Below are 23,890 nucleotides of genomic sequence, written 5' to 3'. Positions count from 1 at the left end.
TAGACCTAGTTCAGGTGCTGCCCACACACAAGTGAAGGTCACTGTGCAGACAAGCCATGGTGATAAAGGGGAAAGTTCCAAGGGAGGGAAGTTCAAAGGCAAATAGAAGACTGTGTTTAATGTTTTGTATACAAGATGCTACTCCATGCTAGGCACATTGTTTTTTTTTATACAGGAGACAAGTTGTTTCTTTAATATGAGAAAACTGTATCATATGTGTATTGTACAGTTTTACTTAATCTACGAAGTAAATTTGTGTATCTATATAATAAAACGATGTGACTGTCTCTGCATGGAAAAACCGGTCTTATTGCCCTTTTACAAATATCGAGAAGCACTGGTTTTAAACATTCACAGTGTTGTAGCTTGCCAATGATTGTAACTACGCATACAAAATTTTCACACGTTTTACAACCTAGATTTTCCGCTGAACCAAGTAGTGAACAGTTGAGTTTCCTGCAGTTTTTAAACCAAGGTTGACTGCATCAGGTGAGCTCTAAAAGGGGTGAGTGCAAGATGCTGTTTACAAAATTAAAAGGGAGGGATAGGAATGAGTTATGCCAAGTTTATGGGGTTGATCAAAACTGAAAAGGAAATTTACAGCACCAATACCACAGAGCTGTGCAACCACATGTAGCCATGTCCTAGCTGGTTGACCAGGATTCTACCAATTGTAAGGTCCCAGATGGCTGGCCAGTGGCCACTAAGCTTGGAAAAACCAGTGAGCAAAAGCAGACTACTTAACTCTGTCTGGTTGACTGCGGCAGTAAACTTTGATATTTCATAAAACTTTGCATTTGTGTCAAAAAACCGAACTTACTGTCATTGGAGATAAGACCAGTTTTTCCAGATCCAGTCACATGTAATGTGTCAAATGGGATTCTCAATTTTAGTAATCTTGCCTCTTGGTGCACATAGCTAGTGTAGGTGGAGATTGTTAATTTGAATTGGTATGCTAAGTAACTACAGCATACCTAGTCTTCTAGAACCACTAAAAGTCAATGTATACAGTGGAACCTCTCTTAACAAACCCCCCAAATTAAGGACACAACAGAAAAAACCTCCATAACAAGGACAAAAATTTTGGCCCAAGCAAGTCTGGTTAATACATCTTTTACCTCTGAAAGAGGAAAACCTCCATATTACAACAAAAAGTAACCAAAAATTCTGGGTCCCAAGATGTCCGTAATAGGGAGGTTCCACTATATATGCAAGTATTGATGATCAGAAGTGGATCTAGGGGGATACACCTGGCTTCCCCATCCTATATAAAAAGATCGAGATGTGACATGGGGTCAAATACATTGTCCTATGTAATAGGACAGATGGCTGTGGTATTCGGGATTAATAGTGCAAGCACTGTAAACGGGAAGGAGTAGAATAGTGCAAGGCAAAGCTAAGTACCATTTCCTTCCAATTTAACAACTATAGCAACAGTTACTAAGCAACAGAAATTTTTAAAAACCACTGCAAAAAATAAATCTTTTTTAGCAACCATTGCTATGGTCTCAAAGTGACATTTACCTTAGCAAAGGTTATCTAGCAAGCATTGCTAAGTAGCCATATTGTTGCTATGCTATGGCTCATCTATCACTATGGTAACACTAGTTGTCAAATCAGACATGTACTTCCAATAGAAACACACCACACTGTCTTAGCCAATCAGATTAGTATACAGATTTTTGTCCAGGGACCTTGACAAGCAAGTGCAATACTAATTCTATTGGCTAATTGCTTGATGTATTTCAAAATGAGAATATTGTATTGTAACACATTCACTTCAGTATTAATTTTAAATACTGCTAATTACAAATACGTATTTGTGTAGTCTGGTCGAATTCTCAGTAAAATAATCTAATATAAGGCTGTAATTGCATGAAGTATAGAATCCTCCATGTACAAAAGAAATCTTATGATGCTAAGTACACCACCAATATGGCATGATACAGTGTACTACAAATGCAAGTTTTCATACAGAAAAATGACTGTCCATTGTGTACTCTACCATAACAGGCATAACTACAGTAAATGACATAATTAGTGAATGTGCTTTTGAAGGCCATAAATTGTTCACCACTGTGGCTAATTCCTACAACTCGTGTCACTCAGAAATTGCCACAGTTTAGATATTAATTTTGTATGCAAAAACTGTTACATGTTAGCATTGAAATTTCAAAATCTGTCACTACCCTGGTCAGAGGTGCACCCCCTCTTTCCAAAGCCCCTGTATTGCATGTATTTCATTAAATCTCAATGTAGGTGTTGAAATTAGAACATTGCTTTGTAAGCATTGAAGGTCCAAGAGTAGCTAATGGGAGCATTTTATAAAATGACCTTGTAAGGTTCTCAATCGGAACGAAACCAAAAACTGGACAAACTCTGAAAAACAGAAGGTAATTTACTTGTGTTTGGATAGCAAATTATTCTTGCCACAACTATTTTCTAGCTGGCCTAATTAAGAGAATCATAGTCAAGTTAGACATATTGATCTATGATCTTTCCACACAGTCATACACTGCACTTTGCTAGATGATTTTTAGAAGTGAGGCTACAAAATTGCTCCAGTCGCAACAACTTGGACAATTCCCATCACATATAGGGAACACAGCACTACCATGAATCATCACCTCGCTCCATCAGCAAAGATAGTTGGGACACAAAGGATGATTTCATGAATTTTCAGCCTTGTGTTTTAGTCCACCCTTTTTTCCATATTTCAGCTGTTTTGGTCTGCATCATATTAGAAGCCAGTTAGCTGTACAAGAACACACTATCACATACACTACATCATGCTAGTACTGTATCTACTACAAGAAGTTTGTTATATTGAAGTAGTAAACTAAAAGTGCTGGTTTGCATGAATGTGAAACTTCAGAGGCTCTTTAGGAGTAGTAAGGAGGAAACCATGGACTTTTTGGGCTTCTTTGGCTCCCCCAACAAGTTCAAAGATGAATCTCTGTAGTAATATGGTCAAGAACACACTTGCTTCTATGTATGAGAAGAGGTGTCCAGGACATTTACGATGACCATGATCAAAAGGAGCAAATTCCAGACTGTCTTTTCCTTGTAAATAAGAGCAGTGAGCTACATCAAATCTATATGGAAAAATATACTACATCACCACACTGTATATTCAAGCTGTACATATTTATGTGGCCTGATTTTGGAAACCTACATTTTGGGTACATAATAAATTTTAAAATAACACCAGCATGAGATGGCTATACTTATCTGGCTAACAAGTTTCTCACAAACGTTTTTTTGTCTTCATCTTACCAAGTGTGCTTTCTAGAGATGGACTTTTGTAAGTGTATCAGGGCCCATACGTTGTGTAAATTAAAGACACTGGGATGACTTCAAACAATGTTGATGGCTTAGAGTGGCTGGCATAGTTGCACAAACATGAAATGTGTGTGTTGTGCCCTAGGGGTGTGTAATTAGGCAATGGTCTATGTTTTCTGAATGCTGTATTAGAGTATTTCGATCTTAATTCTGCAAAGTGTGAATATCCAACCAAATTAAAAAATTATGAAATGCAGTAATAATATGTATTGTGGTCATTATTTGCTTTCTTTCAGGAGCATGTATTGTACATTTCAATTATATATCCCTATTATGCTTGATGCTTTTGGTTACCTATTATGCTTCCAACATAATTGGCTGGGTAGTTGGAAAAGGTGGATACGATTGGACACGGATATTTTTAAAATACACTTTTGCATTTACAAAACAGTTATTTTTCATACCTAACGTTGCTTTTACAGCAGCATTCACTTCCAGACCCAGGCATTGATCGCTTATCCATTTATAAGCGTATGTGTGAAGGATAGACTAGCACTCTAAGGACCATATAGTGTTGTACATGTGCTCTAGAAATCTAATTCAGAGTCATAGAGATTAAGCTGGCATGTCCCAACCTAATCTCATAGGCCAGGTTCTTGAAACCCTCAATTCTTGGTATAAGTGCCTGCGCCTTATACTAAAAGGCGTAAGATTGTGGATTTGGCCTGCTAAGTCAAGTTGCATGGGGCATACAAGCTAATCTCTACAATAATATAACTCTGTATTAGAATTTAGAGCATGTGTAGAACACTATATGGTCTTTGGCATTCTGTGGAATGCTGGTCTAGTCCTTCGCACGTGCGCTTATAAATGGATAAACGCTATGACAAGATCGACGCCCAGGTCTGGGAGCAAAGACTGCTGTAAAAACAACATTAGGTATGAATAATAACTGTTGTATGAAGCTGAAAGTTGGTTGTTGGACAAGCTAACTGTCAATCCTCAAACCTTTGGTGAATTGGAAGAAATCAAGGTAGTGACCATGAAGATGCAGTGCAAAAACCAACTTTGTGTAACATGTGTGATTGAGTACTACATAGTTTTGCTAATAAAACAATAATTATTGCCTTCATGCCTACCAGGAAAACTGCTGATAGAAATGAGGTAGAAAGGCCTTTGGATTCAAAATACAACAAACAAATTACATGTAGCTTGATTACATATGGTTTGTTGCTGGTGTCTTTTTGTTTTACAGGTGTTTAGTCTTGTTTCCAGGTGGCACAGTGAGTCTCAAGTTGCTTCATGACAGCTTCATCCTTTACCTGGCTTGCTAATAGAATGATTTTCCACCATCAGTGCTGCCAATAATACATTGCTGCATATTCTACTGCTTTAATGTGTATCTCCATTATGTCATCTATGACTCAGTATGTTGTGTATGTACATAGTGCACATAGTGTGTATAAAATAGTTTAGTTTCTGTTTGATGATTTCAATTATGTGGGGACCAGTGGGACACTAGCTAAAATCCCTTTCTAGAGGTTACCAAACAACAGCGAGTACTTCTGTCTATTCTGATGGCATTGGACCTCAGGCTGCTCTTATTGAGCTTTGTGACATTCTATAATTTTCTCATTTTGGCACAATTTTCATTGTCATCCCACTACTCCACTAACCCTATACACATAATACAACCTTGTAATTATACCACTTATATTAGAGGCGCCTAAATGGACAAAGTCGACATGAGTGAAAAACAAGTTAGATAAGGGTTGTTTCTGTTAATATTATTGTTGTTTTTGGCCCACTGGTTGTACCTACTCTGACGCCCTTGGTGAAACCTGTGTATTAAGATCACCATAAGACCAAGTTAAAGTGTCCTGGCTATTAAGATGTTCTGAATTTCTTAGTCAGTTTATGTGGTAAGAAATACTTAGGGAACACTACCAAGTGTTATGTAGGTGTCCTCATACTCTTTGTCAGTTGTCCTGACTAAGTGGTTCTACTATATCTACGTAATTACAATATTATTGCAAAAATTTACACATACTCTTCGACATCCTGCCATATTTTCTTGCTTTTAAGAGACACTCCTAAAGCCATCACAATTGGTGTTCCTGCAGGTACATGATAGCCTCCTACCATGATATCATCATCAGAATAACGGAGCGCCAGCTATTTTAACAAATATATAAAGCACAAAGCCAATGTTCAGTTACAAAAGTAATGATATGAGTCCTGTTTCAGAATTCATTACTGGCTACCAAAACTTCTTGTAGAAGGGCAAGAGCCTTTCACACATAATGGCAGACTATAACAATGAGAAGGACTAGCTACCCCATCACATGCAGTAATATGGTTTGGACCACTTTTCACAAAAAGCTCCTTCCTGTAGCAGACAAAAATAAAATGTGAAGATACCTCTCCTCCCCCCCCCACCCCCCACCACCTATGCTAACCACAACACATGCTGTGGAAAATATCAAGTCAAGGTTAACATTATTATATGGACATACACATTAAAAATTAATAATGTAAATTAATAAGTTTCCTTGAAATGGTTAACTTATACCATTATGTTCTGTGATAGCTATATAGCTGTTTTAGCTATAGTATTAATCTCAGAATAATAAATAAAATAATGTCAGGAGTAATTCCACCTGCAACATCATGAAAACAACATTTCTGATCCAAAAATGTTTCAAGCAATTCCATTGTATCCCTTCCATGTCAACACAGTGCGTTCAACATCAACTAATACCACATCAAATATAATCGCCAGATTCCAATATTGCTTGCTATTTGCAATTGGACAAACTGGACAGCAGTAAAAAAAGTGATCAGTAAAAGTGCTGATATTATCCATGTACAGAAAAAATTGCAAGCCAACTGTGCTGATTTGCTTCTCAAAATCCTGCTAGACCCATGATTAGTCCAGGGATGTAATGTCTGATAGCTCTATATTGTTAAAACGCCAATCTCAACCAACTCTCACCATGCTTTTATAACATTTTACACATCAAAATTTAATGCAATGCTTTACCTCTCAAAGCTCTTGTACATGTGTGTCCATGATTGCCATGTAACATGATACTCATGCCATGTATCATGGTGCTTATGCTCCGACTCTCTTGGCAAGGTCAAAATCTATCAAAAATCTTGCAATCTTGCCAATTTTCACCAGATGTTCAAGTTGAATGCTCTGGTCTGCCCCTGCTAGACCTTAGTCTGGCATAGGCCAGATTGTAATTTAGCTGAACTCTTTAAGGGGTGACTTGTATGTATATAGTATACATAGCTGAATTCCCTACAGAGAGACTTGTGACATAATTGAGTTCTCTACAGGATGACTTGCATAATGCAGCTGAACTCTCTAAAGGGTGACTTGTATGTATTTTAACTGAGGGTAACTTGTTTGTAGTTGAACTCTCCACAGGGTAATTTGTTACATAGCTGAACACTCTAAAGAGTGATTGTTACTTATCTGACTGCTCTAATAGAGTGACTGTATTATTAGAGCATTTTGACTGCATATTTACTACATGTAATTTGTTTGTTGTATTTTGAATCCAAAGACCTTTCTACCTCATTTCTATCAGCAGTTTGCCTGGTAGGCATGGAAGCAATAATTATTATTAGCAAAACTATGTAGTACTCAATCACACAATTGTTACACAAAGTTGGCTTTTGCACTGCATCTTCATGGTCACTACCTTGATTTCTTCCAATTCACCAAAAGTTTGAGGATTGGCAGTTATCCTGTCCAACAACCAATTTTCAGCTTCTTCCTGTACCCTGTAGTGTGACAACATACTGTACTTGATTATTTATGTAAATAGTCGTTATAATAATTTTGCAACTGCCAAACCAAACTTGGTACTACGACTTGCCTTCTTATGTGCAGTACGAAAAATTTCAAGGCAATTAAATGATGTACTTGTGTGTTATAGCAGTTTTTGCAAGTGTGCAAAGTAATAAGAAGGAAAACAAGATATTAAGCTGGTTTTTGAAGACTCGAATCTCAGGATTCGGTGCCTGGAACAATGTGGACTAGGAGCAGCAGGGATGGAGCAGGGGCAGATCCAGGATTTGGCAAAAACAAAGGGGGTGCACCATGGTAGTATGTATATGAAGCAGGGAGTCTGGGGTGCAGCCCCCAAGACTATATTTTTATACGTTCAGATTTAAAATTTTGACGTAGATTGGTATATGCACAAATGTCTAAATCACACTGCTTTCTAGGTGGACCAAATAAAAGTTGCGTAGAGATAATTGAGTGACAGCCATGAGTAGTTCAACTGTAGCTATGAGCCCTCTAAAGAATGAATGGCATACACAAAAACCAGTCAAAAGTACTCTAATAGAACATTCATGCCAGTATAATTTTATTAAAGAATAATGTTATAGCTTGGTACGGCATTGAATTTTGAGTTTTTAACTACGGAGTTCGGATATAACTACTTGGTCACTATATAAAATACTCCTGACCAGCCATAATAAAACCATAATTGATTGGACTTAAAAGGGAGCTATACACAGTAAAAGTGAACTAGTGAGGTCACTATTAATGTCTACCACAATACTCACTATTTTTGTGTAGTGATGTTCACTATTAATTTTGTAGTGACGCCATCATATGTGCATTTCATTTACAAAATATTATTAGCAGGCTAAGCCTAAGTGCGCCCATGCATGGGATAGTGCTACAGATATTAGGTTTCATAATCAGCAACTTTGGAGAATTCTCTATAGTGTTATAATTATGTGGTAACTGTTCTATTAGAGTATTTGACTGACTGCTCTATGCTTCTTGGGTTGTACAACACACTATAGTGTATAACAAGTTTTGGTAACCATAAAATAGTACATATACTCCCAGGAAACTTTTAAGACTATTTCAGACTAAACCCAAGGACGTTTTAGGGGGTTCCTGGAGTTACTGAAACCATTATCTGACGTTTTAACTTGTAGGCTTGTAGCAGGACCACCAGGCTATCTTATTTGGCAGCACAAACTTTTACAGAATATATAAATGGGAAGCAGGGTAGTACATACAGAGTAATAGGAAACTTGCCTCAAAAGTAAATCAATTAACTTGAGGGTACACATAAAAAAAACCTTTTAGATGCTCTGAATCAGTTGCATTCTAATAGACAGGGGAAAAACTACTCTAATTAAAAATTCATGATGGAACTCAATTAAAAAAATGGGTATAATCTAATGAAATGTAGCTACATTTGATTCATTTGGTATGCATTTGGATGACCACAGTTGTGGTCAGCCACAGTGGCAGATTTAGGGGTGGGTCAAGGGGCTCCCCCTCCAAAAATTTTTAGTGTACAAGTCAGCTTGTGTATGCCTATAATGTCATTAAAATCTCATCCAGTGAAGTTTAACCTTTCTATTTGTGACTTTAGCTGCAAAACAGCTACCACCAGTCTCTATCATATAATACTGTGCTCCCAAGACAGCCTACATGCTAATTATAACCCATGCGCAATTTAATAATTATTATTGTATGTTGTATAAAAGTACATAGCTAGCTATGGGTATGAGTGGCATTATATCATCAAACAACAGTAACTTTCTTTTGATTGTCTGAATAGCTATAATTATAGCTGCATGTACACACCAAAATCTGTTAAATGCATAAACCTTTCAATATTCAGAGTTCGTCAGCATTTTCAAGGAGCTGCATTGAGTGCATTCTAAGATCCTGTCTAGTGACTACACCAAATGAATGTATTTTAGTGCACATAGGTGTGTACTGTGCAGAACTGCTCAGGCTATTAATAGTTCAGCAGAAGGGTAGCTGGTAACCCTGACCCATCAACAATTGTACACTATAGAGGTATCAAGACCTAATAGAGCAGTCACTTCTAATACAACAGTCAAATAAAACTTGTGATGAACCCATGCTGAAATCACTCTCAGATTCCATTTCAGAGGGTCTCAGGGGCATGCCCTCAGACCCCCTAGGTTAGCATGCTTCACACACTTAGGTGTGTCTTCCCTGTAGTGTCCTTTCATTTTGACCACCTTTCCAAATTAAAGTCTGGATCAGCCCCTGGTCAGCCATAAACCATAAATTGACATCTAGGATGTAATTAGCTACTTAATAGGCCATCATTATTTCTTGTTTCCCATCACCGCCCGCATCAATATTTAGGTAGCCGCACCATATTTGATTATAAATTACGTGAATGTACTATTTCATGATAGAAGCAGGTACAGAGTGACCAAGTTTTAAGGTAAATGCATTGGCTGTGCATATAAAGATAGCAGAAGGTTGGAAGTCCCTTACCCTGGCCAGCATGGGTGTACATTCCTGGCAGCCTTCAAGGTCGAGGTACTCTAATAGAGACTGAGTCAAGTGTATAATTAATAATCAACAATCACCTCCCGCCTGCATCACTTTTTGTTCCATTGGGTGACGGAAAACAAGTAATAAAATAATGATGGTCATATATATATATATATATATAATATATATATATATATATCTTCATAAAAACCATGAGTCCAATGCAAGCATTTTAAAGTGCTCGAAACCTGGGGGGCTGGGCCCCGCATCCAAATTGAATACAGGCCTTTTTTGAAGTGGTTACTAATGAACTGAAGGTTTTTTTCATGGATAACACAAACTAACTGACATTCATCCATCTACTTGAGCATCAAGCACACTAGTTGTATGTTAGGGCTGAGTATTCGACTTTGGAGCACGCATCTAGTATAGAGTATATTTTTTGGGCACACTTTTGACTTTAACTTATAAAACGTGAATAAAAAAATTGTATGATGTGAGCTTGATCTCACTAGTCATCAAAGTCCTACCCATTGTGCTACCACTGCTAGCTTCCAGCTCCCTGAATTTTTGACCATTTAATGCATGACAATATAATTTAGCCTAGATAAAGCTGACCGGCTAGCTAACCCTATTACTTGGATTTAAAACTCTAACCCTAACTTTGGACTACTAGAATCATGAGAACTGGTTCCATAGAGGAAGCAATTCCCAAATAACAAGTGTGCCAAAAAAATTGCTTGCCTAGAGTAGCTATTCAACTTTCAAGTTGTACACCTTATAGCTATATTGAACCAATATTCGGTTCAGTGACCACTGCCTTTTTTAATCCTGGTCAGTGGATATTACACTCTGGAATGCGGGGGTTGTTGAAGCAAGTCTTCTTTTTAATGAATCTGAGGACACTGAAGAGAAGTATAAATGTGACGCAGTTGTCACTCATAATAAATAATACGTAGTGGCTATTCGTCCGGTTCCGGACGCCAATTTCACCACGCTATTCGTCCGGCTCGGATCACGTGATCCTCTTTTAACATAATACGGTATTAGTATACTTGAACTATCCTGAACTTGTGTGCGATCGGGTGGGAAGATGCAGATGGAATCCTATGATTGTGTGTCCTGTTGGCGATAGGTTCACGATTTTTCCTAATTAGAAGAAAAAATTAACAGATACGAGAAGGCCGGGTTTGTGCGAGATTGAAGCTGCTAGAAAGAGAGTAGCTAACCCACAAGTGTTTGAGCTGCATTCAAAGAGAAGTGATACCCAATTAATCAGCAGTAAGCTCAGTTGATATGTTATTGTTGCCTCTCTGTGTGTGGGTGTGAGTTAGTAATTGTGTTACAGGTGAAGAGGGCTCAAGGAACCTGTATGTATGTATGTATGTATGGAGCCTGGTATGTATGTATGTATGTCAAGGAGCCTGTATGTATGGCTCCATACTACTTCGTCCATGTCATGGACTGGTAACACACCACTTCATCGTGTCAAATGGCACCACCCCATATCAGTGGCGTATCTAGACATTTTACTTTACCTGGGCACTGGGTGGGCATGCCACTCAGCCAAGCAACACACATACACATGCCCATCTTCATATGGACATCAATATAGTGTTTAAAATATGTTGTGCATCACTATCTATGTGCTATACTTACATTAACTGCATGCAGGATAACTAATATTACCCTACTTGATACAAACGCTAGCTACTATCGTCTTCTTCACACACAGTACACTGGAGGAAACTTTGAAATTTCACACAGCCACATCTCAAAACGTCTCAAAAGTTGCTCTTGTCTGTTCACGTCTGAATTTTGACTACATCTTCATCTTGAATTGGCACTATTCACCACACATTCATTTGTTCTCTGTCACGATGCTGCAGTTGGTAGTCATGTGATCTTCCTTCTATTAAGTGCCTTACATTGGCAATACCACAATCGAAACCAATGCAAGATCGCCGTTCTCCTCTGCACTACCTCTGGAAAAAAAGGCTTGAGTTGACATGAATTAGAGCTACGTAAGTTGTGCTAGTACAATCATTATTGCTATAAACGGTTATTCAACATTGATGTTGAATAGCATTTACCCGGGCACGATTCAAATTAACTAGGGCCCAGGCCCGGGTGTAGATACGCCACTGCCCCACATCCCTGTTTTAGTGATTGAGACCAGGCATCATAGGCCTCCCTTTCCTCAAAGTTGAGTTGCTTTATGCACACCTCTCACAAGGAGAAGCATCTGCTTCCGTAGTTCCCAGCTATCATCCACATGCAGCTCATCCACCTTCGTAGAGGTTCTCTAATTACTAGGCCTAAATTCACAGCTTGTGGATTGGTTACTATAGCATCCCTTGATTAGGTGAGGGATGCCACCTTTGGGATGGAGGTGGAAGTGGAGATTGATATCCTAGTGTGTAGCACTTACTGTGTCCAACTAATAATTGATAGTGCACCAGTTGAACAGGATCAAGAGAATATTATTCCATTGTAACTAGCTGTACTACTACTACCTGCTGTCACCATCTTTTACAAACACTAGAGCTAATCATCACCTAAAATTCTCTTACTACCAACCCAGCACAGAAATTTACCGTAACTCTTTCCCCCCAAGACGACAATTGAGAATGGAATTCTCTACCCTACCCTGATCTACATGAAGTTGACATTAAAATATTTAAGTTATACTTATTTACATAATGTACTGTGCTTGTACATTAGCATGTTACCCCTGAGGGTTTCGCTAATAAATATATAAGCTGTAGCTAGAAACTTAAAATATGGCACATGCTGGTTGGCTCTATAGGGAAGAACCTGGTATTAGTTATATGAGATAATTTTGACAATTTGTGTGAAGTGTGTTTTGTGAATAGGAAGTGTTTTAGTTGAAAAAATTAAACTCCGTTTTTTAAATGTTTTTTAATCTGCTTTACCAGTTAGGTACTGGAGGGCGAACACTGGAGGAAAAGCCTGTATCAGGTGTTTATCACGAGCCAGGGAACCTAAGCTAAAATCTTTGACTAAAGTGAAACGGTGCTTCAGAGCCTTGTTGTAACTTTTATTAATACTGATCACAACCATGAACTATAAAGAAGGTACAATATTTGCTGATTAATTGAATATGTTTATATACATAATTATAGACATGTACCAATTTCTATATGTGCAAAAGTGATCATGCAGTTATGTATAACTTGTGAAAAGCTGGCATTGAGATAACTATAGGATAGTGTTTTGTATATTTTAATACAGTGTAAACTTGAGCCCATTGGTTCTTTTAACACTATTTTGTATCAGTGGTAATTTACATGGATTCTAAACTAAAGTTCTACATTCACACAGATTTTACTGCAAAGAAGGCTAACTGTAATAATTATTTAGGTCTTATTTCTAAAGTATTTGAATGTATGGACTTGGATGATATGCCAAATCCCTGGTCCGTCCACTGCTTGAGTATAACAATGCAATTTGGGGGCCATGTTACATCATGGATAAACATAAGATAGAAGCTATACAACGAAGAGCCACTAGAATGATTACCACCTGTTGTGATTTGTCTTATTATGATCGATTGCACTATTTTAATTTACCATCTTTACAGTACTGAAGGCTCAGAGGAGATCTGCTATTTTTGTACCAAATGATCAACAATTTCTATAATAATACAGAGAGCTTTTTGTCATTCTCATAATCACAACAAGAGGGCACAACATGAAATTATTCAAGCCATGCACATACGAATTGCTTGTCAAGATCATCTTTCTTTTCAATTAGAGTGATTAATGATTGGAATTCTTTACCCCAATCAGTGATTGACTCCAGCTCCCCTAGAATCTGCTGGACAGACACTATAGTAATATAATGTATGATTTTTAATGGGTATAGCTACTTAATTGTGTGTATGATTTGGATATACAGGTTATGCCTCTATCCAAAATAAATTACAATTTCAATGTTTTGTGACAAAAAAGTTGCTATACATGTACTTAAAATTAATGTCCATGCTACCCTAAATTAACTGTACAATGTGCTATATACTACAGGTGAAATTTGCTCGTCTTCCTCAACAACGTCACCTGGATGATGAGAACAAGAAGAAAGCGTTAAAATAATACTGAAAGTTTAAAAAACTATCCCAACAGCCTATGATTGCAGAGACAGGTCATATTGAAGGATTAAGGAATACACACTCACTCACTGAGAAAATTGTGATCAGTTGTGCATGTGCTTATATGACCAACGTTTATTGATACTGTATAAATCTCTGTGTGCTGTTACATGTCACCCAGACATAATAAATTATAATGTGTTTTGAGAAGCTATATTACATAGGTAGCCAATGCCAGTCCCACTATGGTATGTATGGTTATCTTCCCAACAGCTGGGATCAGCTATAACCTTGCACACTTTAGCAATAAAAGTTTTCTGATATGGATTGACTACAGTAAGCCATCTAGCTATATTATCATTATTTCCCACATCTATGTCATGACTGTATTTTCATTATACAACCATCATATTTTTTTATACTTGTAGCTATGCACAGCAAAATTAAAAAAAAGTTGTAAATAAAAAAATCGTAGATAGATTTACTTATTTTGCAACTTTAATTACATCATCAATCAAGTTAGATTATTTTATGACCATCCCTTCCTAATTCTGACTGGCTGTTCAATCTGACCACATTAAAGTTGTCAGATCTGAAAATGGATGGCTAGCTTAACTCCATACAGCCTGCTAGTCTCATGTAGCCAGAACACTGATTTTTCCTTTTATGTGGAGGCAGGAAAAATATCAATGAATGCATTATGAGAGTTCTGCAGTCAACATGAATTTAGATAAATAACCAGCACCCACTGTAATATAGATTACATACAAACAATATAACAAATGTACGTAACTCACAACAATATATAAGCACACAATTGGCCTGGTTCCTCAATTTGTACTGTCATGTTCCTTAATGCATGCAGAACAGTACCACTTGGAGGGTAGAATGTCTTATCTGCTTGAATGCATGACTAGTGAAAACGTTCTAAGCACGGATGACATTTTACCATACCATCCCAAATGTCAGGCAGTCGACAAGTGCAGGTTTTTTTTAGTAATGGTTTTGCAGGAGCTCTTCCTTGTCAAACAACATAAAAAGTGTTATATAAGCTTACTTTGATTATATGTAATTTTCTCTGGAACTGCTCCAGCATGTAAAGTATAAGCAAATGCAAGAACAAACAATCCACAGTCAGAACCACCTGGACATCCGGAAATGTTAGGGACAAGTACTTTCCAGGTGTGATTGGAACACTCCCATACAACTGCTACCATTAATGTTTACTAGTTTAATTTTGCAGTTCTTTTTTGACACAAGAATCCAATAGGATTCATAGCAATTTAGTACCAGCACAAATTCACTACTCTTATTATCAAACATGCATGTTTGGCTTCTCTGTAATCCTGATACGTTTTGAAACTTTCTCTTCAGCAAAGTTTGCTCAGCATTCATTAGTCTTGCATTAAGCCAATCTATGTGATTCCGTAGAATTTTTAAATCAGATTCATAAACTTTTACTCCTGCAGCAATTTCAATGATAGTTCTATCTGGTTCCTCATACGTACTTTTCATCTGAACTTGTGGTGCTCAGCACCTGTGGTTTTTAATCTCTCCTTTGCTTTTCTTCTATTCGCAACTGTTCCAGGCGGAAATGTGACATGTAATGCATTGTGTGTTTTAGGGATTACTTGTGGTATAGTATTTTCACACTGTGTGACTTTGTTTCATTACTGTGACTCATTTAGCACAAGTGGCAAAACCATTCTTTTCGCTTTGGTGTAGACTTCAATCCAACATAAGATATATGACAATCACAGCATATAGCTGTGCATTCGAAAAACTCCCTTTCACACACTTGGTAGCTGGGGTCAAACTTAATTCTTCTTCTCCATGACCTGACACAGTTGAGCCCATCCATCATCAGTGACATGCTTTCTGATTCGGAATAATTAACGTTCTCGTCTATGCAAGTATTTCGTATCTTCATGTCTTGCTTGTACTGATGCTACATCCAGTTCGACACCATCATTCATAGCTGTGTTAGCATCAAGAACAGAAACAAACCATTTCAGCATTTCCTGAAGAGCAGTGCATTGCTATAGTGATGTAATTAAACAGATAATAAACATACCTCTTTCTTGATACTTGGGATGCTATCTAAAAAAGCAAAAGGTCCATCTGCTAACTTCATTTTCTTTGGTAAGCCAATAACTGTTACAGTAAGTGAGCCTTTAGGCCTCCCTCGTTTTGGTACTCTACCAGGCAATCTATATCGGACAACTCAAGTTCATGTCTGCAGTGGATGCATATACACATAATACGCTCTAGAAACATGTGGGGGTCAAGAAATAAATCCTTTCTCTCATAAGACATAAAGCCATAGATATACTGACTCAAGGTTAGTATAATATCTGTTGTAAATTGCAATCCCTGACCCTGCCTGCACTGCAGCAGAGACAGGAATACTGGTGTTAGCTAGCCAAACCACCAAAAAGTGCTGGGTCACCATGCAGCCCTATGACATGGTCATGGCAGAACAGAGTTATACTCTCTATCTCTCTCTCTCTCTCTCTCTCTCTCACACACACACACACACACACACACACACACACACACACACACACACACACACACACACACACACACACACACACACACACACACACACACACACACACACACACACACACACACACACACACACACACACACACACACACACACACACACACACACACACACACACACACACACACACACACACACACACACACACACACACACACACACACACACACACACAGACACACACGCACAACACGCAAAAGCATATAGACTAGGCCAGCAACCACATCAAGCTTACCGCTGATTGGGTCTCTTTCCTTCAGTTTTACTTTTAAATGTCTTTCCTCCGTGAATACAGCTAAAACAGTCTGAATATACTATCTCTTCCTTGAAATTCTTGTGGGTTTCTCTCCGGCTCGGTTGTTCTCTTTCTATAGCAGCTTCAATCTTTCTGCTAGCTATCTCTCAGAATTGCACAAACCAGTTCCTTTCTCGTATCTGTGAATTTTTTGAGAAAAAGTTGCGAACCTATCAAAACAGGACACATCAGATTCTCATTCCATCAACACCATCAAGTTCAGGATACTGTAGTTCAGGTGTACTAAAGCCATAGATATACTACCCCAGGTACTATGCTAAAGCCGTATATGTTAAAAACCGGATCACGTGGACCGAGCCGGGCGAATTTTTTTTTTGGACGCACTTCTGACTTAGAAAATTTTTCATGTTTTTGTGAACTTACCGTTTTTCTTTGTTTTACGGAAAGTAACGTTGTTTGCGGAGAAGGAAAAGGTCACACTGAAACTATTAGCCCCTCTGTATTAAGTCTGTTGGTCGTCTTCAAAGATGTTGTGAACAACGAACGAGATCTACCTGGATGGACATTTCTTCCCTGCCGCCCTCCTGTCATCTCACAACACTGGCGTGACTCGATCGCTGAAAACTTCGAGTGAAGGCCAAGGTGAAGGCATGAAAGGATAGAAGGACACTTGTAAGAAGGTGTCACAAGTAATAAACACAGTTGGGAACTGAATGTGTACTATGTGACTATTGAGAGCTGTAATGGTAGACTCTGGGTATCTAAATGTTTGTTATCTTTACAGTGACCAAAACTGAAGGTCTGCATGCATGTCACTAATTTTACAATATGTAGCTACTCAGTGGATTTGAAATTCTTGTTACTTGTGTACTATAGGAATAGTGTTTTTTTGCTATAACATCTGTGGAGCTCTACGACAGTGAAACCTCTCTTTTATTATTGGACACATCTATTATCCAGTAGTCTAACACTGTACTGTCTGTTCCATCAATCATCAAGGATGTACCCAGGTTTAGAATACAAGAAACAAGGTTAGGTCCAGAGGATTTAGGAAAAAATGTGTGGGGCCTTAGGCCACTCCAAATAAATTCTCTGTTTCCCGTCCACCGCCCGTATCTAGTTACTGTCAGCTCTAACTATTCCATTATTCCGTATTCTTCTGGTTATTCTTGTATAATGACAGACTCAGTAAAAGCCATTTTGAAACAGTGTCAGCAGCGCTGTCAAGTCAGCACAAACTTCACATTATTTTATGCTATTTTTGCAACTTAAAAAGGAAGGAACAAGCTTAAACATGCTTTTATGCAGCTTTTATGGTTGTACTAGGCAAATAATGACTTGAAAAGCTGCCAATCTTATAATGAAATAATAGAAATGAATCGCCCGCCCGCATGTAAATATGCTTGAGTCCAGGACGGGAAACAGAGAATTTATACTTGCATAAGTTAGTGGTGAATATGTAGCAGTTGGTATATTATGGTGAGTAGTGGTGGCAATATTGTTGTAATTCAGTGGTAGCTGGTCCCGAACAGTGGGCAAATCATTTAACACTATACCTTGATAGTCAAGCAACCTTGATTATAATTTTAGTTCAGATTTAGCCTTAATAAAATATACAATCTTTTGAGCATTGGGTTATAGAGGTTTCACTGTGCATTTATTACACTTGTTCACAAAATTGATGCAATAACTATTCAAACTTGACCACTACTCAGTATAAAACAATTTTGTTGTTTTTTATTATGACACTACTCAAATTCGGCCACTGTTAAAGGTGGTGTGGTGTTTAGCTATGTAAAATGGTACTTGTATTATGTATTATATAATTATACTTTAGCTAACGCTTGGGACCTAATTAACATGGACGTTATATCATGAGGTGATCTTTCAACAAGGTCTTAAAATACACATGAGCTATGTTTGGGACCTACTTGAGTTGGTCACTTTAAATGAGATAATCTTATTAATGAGCTTGTCGAGTATACTTTAGCACCTAGTTACTCAACATGGTCACTGTAATGAGGTGTTCGTAATAGTGAGGTCATGAAGTACACCTTAGCTATGTTTTGGACCTACTTGACATGGTCACTATAATGAGGTGGTCTTATTACTGAGGTTGTCAAGTACACCTTAGCTATATTTGGGACCAAAATGAGGTAGTCTTATTAATGAGGTCATGCAGTACATCTTTAACTAGGGACATACTTGACATCATCACTATAATGAGGTGGTCTCAATGAGGTTGTCGAGTACACTTTAACTATGTTTGTTACTCAACATGAGTATTACTATATTAAGCATTATAAGGGATCACTGTGTATGTATGTACTTGTCATGTTCACATACTGATTTGGCTTCCACGAACACAAAATCAAACTCATCTTTCAAATTGCTGGCTAAATAGACCACCACATTCTGCTCTTTGTTTTACGGAACTGGAGAGTCTGGTTTCTGCAGCTTTGGCACTTCTGTAGCCATGGCTTTGTTGGAAATGATGTTTAGTGAGCTGGAAAATCATGAAGGGCCAGTTGCATATACACAAGAAGCCAGTACAATACTTATGCATTACTGTATATGCATACATGAGACAACTTGGAGTGTGTGTATGAGGTCTGCAAAATAGTGTACTAGGAAAAGTAAATGCTATCACATTGTTTTAAAAAGCTGCTAAAGAGTATACTACATAACTATATAATGTTGTACATAATAATCACTGACTCGTAGAATATTCTTAACATCGATGTAGTAATTAATATATGCGACTAGATTTGTTAGCTCCCGTACGTAAGTACATACATGCTCGTGAAATTCTCAGGTATCACATTAAAGTGTTCAATAATGATAAAGCTATTTCCATTTATACCTCCAAATCAACCAGGCTGCTTGAAGACATCTTACGTTTGACAGCCTTGTACAAAGGCAGCTCTAAAGTGGAGCAAGGGAAATTATGTATGTATGTAGCAATCAAGTTGCGGGGTAGTATACCAGAATTGCAAGTTGTGCTAACTAGTCAGATTTGGTAGATCCAATCAGATAATTATTGCAAATCAATATATGGCAAGAAATATATTTTTTAAATCTATAAAAGTAGTGTGGGCCAGTAAGACCTCAAGTAAGTATCAACTAATTGGTAGATGTGCAGCACGACCTCAATAGCCAGCCAATCATTAATGGTCGTTACAATAATGTTCATCTTATCTCCAAATGTGTAGCTGAACTCAATGTGCATGCACACGTCTCCAGTGGCTGGCTAATTGACAGTTGATTACATTTTTTGGTCTCATCGTTACCCTTACATGTTTGATTATTGGGTGGAAAAGAGATGGACGTAGTGGTTCTTCTTTTGTCGGTGAAATAGCCAGTACAATGATTTGACTGATTCTTTCCAATTATATTGATAGTCCATATAAATTATCAAACCAAGGCCTTCAACAATAATTACATGTTGTCTAAAGTATAACTGTGTGACTAAATTTTGAGTAGTAAAGTTAAGTAGATAGGACTAAGTGTTACTTTTCTTCATTGTAAGTAACAATCTTGTTCCATGGTCTGGTCGATGGTTGACTTGTTTTGGGTAAAAAGCCAAAACAGTTATAATTTCATGACCAGTCAGCCTAAGCAAATTACATTCCCAGGCAATATGCTACCTTTGAATGCCCATTATGTGACCACATTGTGAAATAGTCTTCCAAATTTGTGACCGGATTTGACAAAACCAGGCTTCCACACACATCCATTTCTTCAACTTTAACCGCTTGTAACTTGACCTCTCAGTAGGCTATTGACCTACAATTTTCACAAAAGTCTTTCACTGCATTAAATAATAACAGGTCAAACTTTGAAAGTGATAGCTTACTCCTATACTGAGTTATGGTCCTTTAAAGTCGCAACTTTGGATGTGTGTGGAAGCCTGGTTTTGTCAAATCCGGTCACATTTGATGATTCATAACTGCATACTGGATAGCTATAGATAACTATTAGCATGATGTTTGGCCACAGGTTAGTATTAACATACGTTAATTTGATCATGGATACTGCAGTAAGTCTGTGGATCAAGTCACTACCTGGTCTGGGATTTATTCCTGTAATTACTAGCTAATTTGTGGTCATTCCAATAATTATTCAAAAGCGGATGAGACCTGCTAAACCTGGATAAAATGTAACCCAAATGATGAAGGCACTTACAACATTGATAAGAATAACAGCATCAGTAACATGAATTCACAAAGCAGTATTCAAGGGTGCAGTGCAATTGTAGAACAAAAACAAAATTCTTCAGAGAGCCAAAGATGTGGCACAACACAATATTTAAAACTCTTACAGTGTGGATCCCATTTGTATTTTGCAGACTTTGAATGAAGCTAGTAAGGCCACTCCAAATAAATTCTCTGTTTCTCTTAGCATGCGGGCAGGCGGTCCATATATTTCCATTATTCTATTATGAAATTGGCAGCTTTTCAAGTTATTATTTCCTAGGTACAGCCATAGCAAACAACGTAATAACATTTTCAGCTTGTACCTTCATCGTTTACATTGCAAGAATAACACAAACATGAACAGTGATAACATTCTGACATGTGAGCTGGCAAACCTTACAAGATCAATTTTATTAAGCCTGTACAGTATGCAGAAAATAATGGAAGAATACGGAATGATGGAACATCTTAGAGCTGGGAATAAAGATATGCGGGTGGTGGATGGGAAACAGAATTTATTTGGAGTGTCTTAAAGCGAGTGCTAGTTGCAAACTTTGTTCAATCACACAATACTACAGTACATAGCGTAATGAAAATGATGTTAACTTTACACAGAACAAACAAACTACTGTGGTCACAACCTGGATACATACATAATGACAATTCAAGTCACAGTACAAGATAGCTATAGGTAGTTTCACTCTCAGAGTGTATACAGCAAACAAGGATATTACAGTCACATACTACACATTCAGTTCCCAACTGTGTTTATTACTTGTGACACCTTCTTACAAGTGTCCTTCTATCCTTTCATGCCTTCACCTTGGCCTTCACTCGGAAGTTTTCAGCGATCGAGTCATGCCAGTGTTGTGAGATGACAGGAGGGCGGCAGGGAAGAAATGTCTATCCAGGTAGGTCTCGTCTGTTGTTCACAACATCTTTGAAGACGACCAACACACTTAATACAGAGGGGCTAATAGTTTCAGTGTGACCTTTTCCTTCTCCGCAAACAATGCTGCTTTCCGTAAAGCAAAGAAAAACGGGAAGGTCACAAAACATGAAAAATTTTCTAAGTCAGAAGTGCGTCCAAAAAAAAATTTCGCCCGAGCCGGACGAATAGCCTGGTAAAATCGGCGTCCGGAACCGGACGAATAACGTTGGAATAGCCACTACGTAAATAATAAGGGCCTCCCTCATTTCTAATAGACGCGCAAGATTGCTAGTATCACAGCATTCTAATACAGCACTCTTTTAATACACGTTTAACACACCGAGATGCACATATTATTATTATTATCAATTTTTCCAAAGATGGGTAACACAAAAGGCAATACTGCCTGTACAAGGTGATCCCCAACACAGAACATGTACAATTACACACAAACAAATACAAAAGGAACATGAACTACTTAATAATTACAAAATCAATAAACCTAATTACAAAAAAAAGATAATGTTTTAACCTAGTCTTAAAACTGCCAGCAGTCCTTTGAGATAAAATTTCAAAAGGAATTGAGTTCCAAAGAAAAGGTGTGGTCACAAAAAATGTGCGTTGATAGTTGACGACGCAAGATTTAATGTCAAAGTATGTGACCTCGTAGCCAACATGATCACCATTTGCTTACCTACAAGGTTGCAGTACGAATAGGTACGTGATCTTGGTTCTGGGTTTACAGGTAGTGTGCGAAAAATTACGGGTTGATAAGGTCTGAAACGCCCAAGCGGGCAGAAAGAGAGAAACGGATCTCTTGCGACCAAAACACTAGCTACGACATGGCTTCTGGAATTCGTATAGTTGTGGAGTCTGCAGGGACTTGTGAGCAGTCGAACAATAATAATACAGTTCGCATTCAGGTTGTAAACCAGGCACATGACTCACAGCCAATTACAGGAAGGGGAAGAGGCCGAGGTCGAGGTGGTTCCGCTTCAGACAGGGGTAGGGGAAGAGGTCTAGAAAGAAAAACCGATTTAGATAGCAGTAAAGGTAGTTCTCAAAGAGGAAGAGGAACCGGTGGGCATAGACCTAGTTCAAGGGGTGGGCACTCAGGTGGCCCTGGGAGACACGGTGCTGTTGATGACTTGCCAAAGGTTGCAGATCTTACTATTAAAGATTCACATTCATTTAGAGGAAGAGGCAGAGGTGGTTTTGAACATCACGAGTCACAGAAAGGTACAGAAAAGCGGAAAAATTCCAGAGATCAAGACATGAGTAGTAAGCCAGGGCCTACCGTGGTGCACCATCATCATCACCATCACCATCATGGTAGCAGTCATCAACAGAAAAGTAGTGATCAGCATCAACCTAGTGGTAAAGGTACTGAGCATCACCACCACCATCATCATCATGATCAAAGCCATAAACATGATAGCAGTGGTCAACAACATCATCACCACCATCATGATCACCACCATCATGATCACCACCATCATAAAGGTCAACCATCAAGAAGCAGACCTAGTTCAGGAGCGTCAACCCAAGTGAAGGTCAGTGTGCAGACAAGCCACAGTGATAGAGGGGAAAGTACCAAGGGAGGGAAGTTCAAAGGCAAATAAAAGACTATTCAGTGTTTGTATAAAAGATGGTACTCCAGAATAGACACATTTGTTTCTTTAATACGAGAGGCACATTGATTCTTTAATACAAAAAAACTGTGTCACTTGTGTATTGTGCAGTTTTGCTTATAATAATTAATCTGCATAGCAAAGTGTACGTAACTATAATGTGTCAAGTGGGATTCTCAATTAGTAAACCATGCCTCTTGGTGCATGTGGTGCATATTGCTAATTTGAATAGGTACACTAACTAGCAAATTACAACATAGACTGTAGTCTGCTAGAACCACTAAAAGTGCATGCATATAATTATGCAAGTCTTGATGAACATATTGTCATGGATTACACCTGGCTTCCTCATCCTAGACATACAAGATAAAGATTTCTAGGTCATGTAAATCACATGAAGCATAGAATCCTCCAAGCGTATCCCATATATGAAAAAAAGAGAATGCTAAGTACATCAATGGCCCGGCATGGTATACAAGCGCAAGTTTCATACTGAACAGTGGCTGTCCTTATAATAGTGAATGTGCTTATAGGGCCATAAATAGTTCATGCACCACTGTCACCAATCACTACCACTTGTTCCACTCAGAAGAAATTGTCATTAGATA

At 38.0% G+C, this 23,890-nt stretch overlaps 2 protein-coding genes and 2 long non-coding RNA genes across 4 annotated transcripts; 2 read left to right on the top strand and 2 right to left on the bottom strand.

Annotated features, from left to right (window-relative positions):
• Positions 1–2,731: 2,731 nt before the first annotated feature.
• On the bottom strand, positions 2,732–7,094 carry LOC136264828 (cytochrome P450 2D1-like). The gene is made up of 3 exons (XM_066059593.1): positions 6,996–7,094; positions 5,333–5,457; positions 2,732–3,095 (listed from the first exon to the last, which is right to left on the bottom strand). Exons 1-3 carry the CDS (start codon positions 7,092–7,094, stop codon positions 2,840–2,842), a joined length of 480 nt encoding a protein of 159 aa, XP_065915665.1. The 3' UTR covers positions 2,732–2,839.
• Positions 7,095–11,351: 4,257 nt separating this feature from the next.
• LOC136264015 (uncharacterized) lies at positions 11,352–14,145 on the top strand. Its single transcript, XR_010704933.1, has 3 exons — positions 11,352–11,610; positions 12,526–12,684; positions 13,633–14,145. It is a non-coding gene; the product is annotated as an uncharacterized lncRNA (long non-coding RNA).
• Positions 14,146–14,422: 277 nt separating this feature from the next.
• LOC136264014 (uncharacterized) lies at positions 14,423–17,549 on the bottom strand. The gene is made up of 3 exons (XR_010704932.1): positions 16,504–17,549; positions 15,772–15,907; positions 14,423–15,718 (listed from the first exon to the last, which is right to left on the bottom strand). It is a non-coding gene; the product is annotated as an uncharacterized lncRNA (long non-coding RNA).
• A 4,944-nt stretch (positions 17,550–22,493) lies between these two features.
• LOC136264827 (polycomb group protein Pc-like) lies at positions 22,494–23,273 on the top strand. Its single transcript, XM_066059592.1, has one exon. It carries the CDS (start codon positions 22,494–22,496, stop codon positions 23,271–23,273), a length of 780 nt encoding a protein of 259 aa, XP_065915664.1.
• Positions 23,274–23,890: the final 617 nt, after the last annotated feature.

This window comes from Dysidea avara, chromosome 8 (genome assembly GCF_963678975.1).
Source record: "Dysidea avara chromosome 8, odDysAvar1.4, whole genome shotgun sequence".
Lineage (NCBI taxonomy): Eukaryota > Metazoa > Porifera > Demospongiae > Dictyoceratida > Dysideidae > Dysidea > Dysidea avara.
Note: the sequence above shows the minus strand (reverse complement) of the source record. Positions and strands in the feature narration are given on the sequence as shown.

Excerpts from the sequence above, each read along its gene's own strand:
- LOC136264827 (XM_066059592.1), top strand. The coding sequence starts at position 22,494 with ATGGCTTCTGGAATTCGTATAGTTGTGGAGTCTGCAGGGACTTGTGAG.
- LOC136264828 (XM_066059593.1), bottom strand. The coding sequence starts at position 7,094 with ATGTTGTCACACTACAGGGTACAGGAAGAAGCTGAAAATTGGTTGTTG. Across the intron at positions 5,458-6,995 it reads GTGAATTGGAAGAAATCAAG|CTGGCGCTCCGTTATTCTGA; the intron begins GTAGTGACCATG and ends TTGTTAAAATAG. Across the intron at positions 3,096-5,332 it reads ATATGGCAGGATGTCGAAGA|ATTTGATGTAGCTCACTGCT; the intron begins GTATGTGTAAAT and ends TTTTCCATATAG.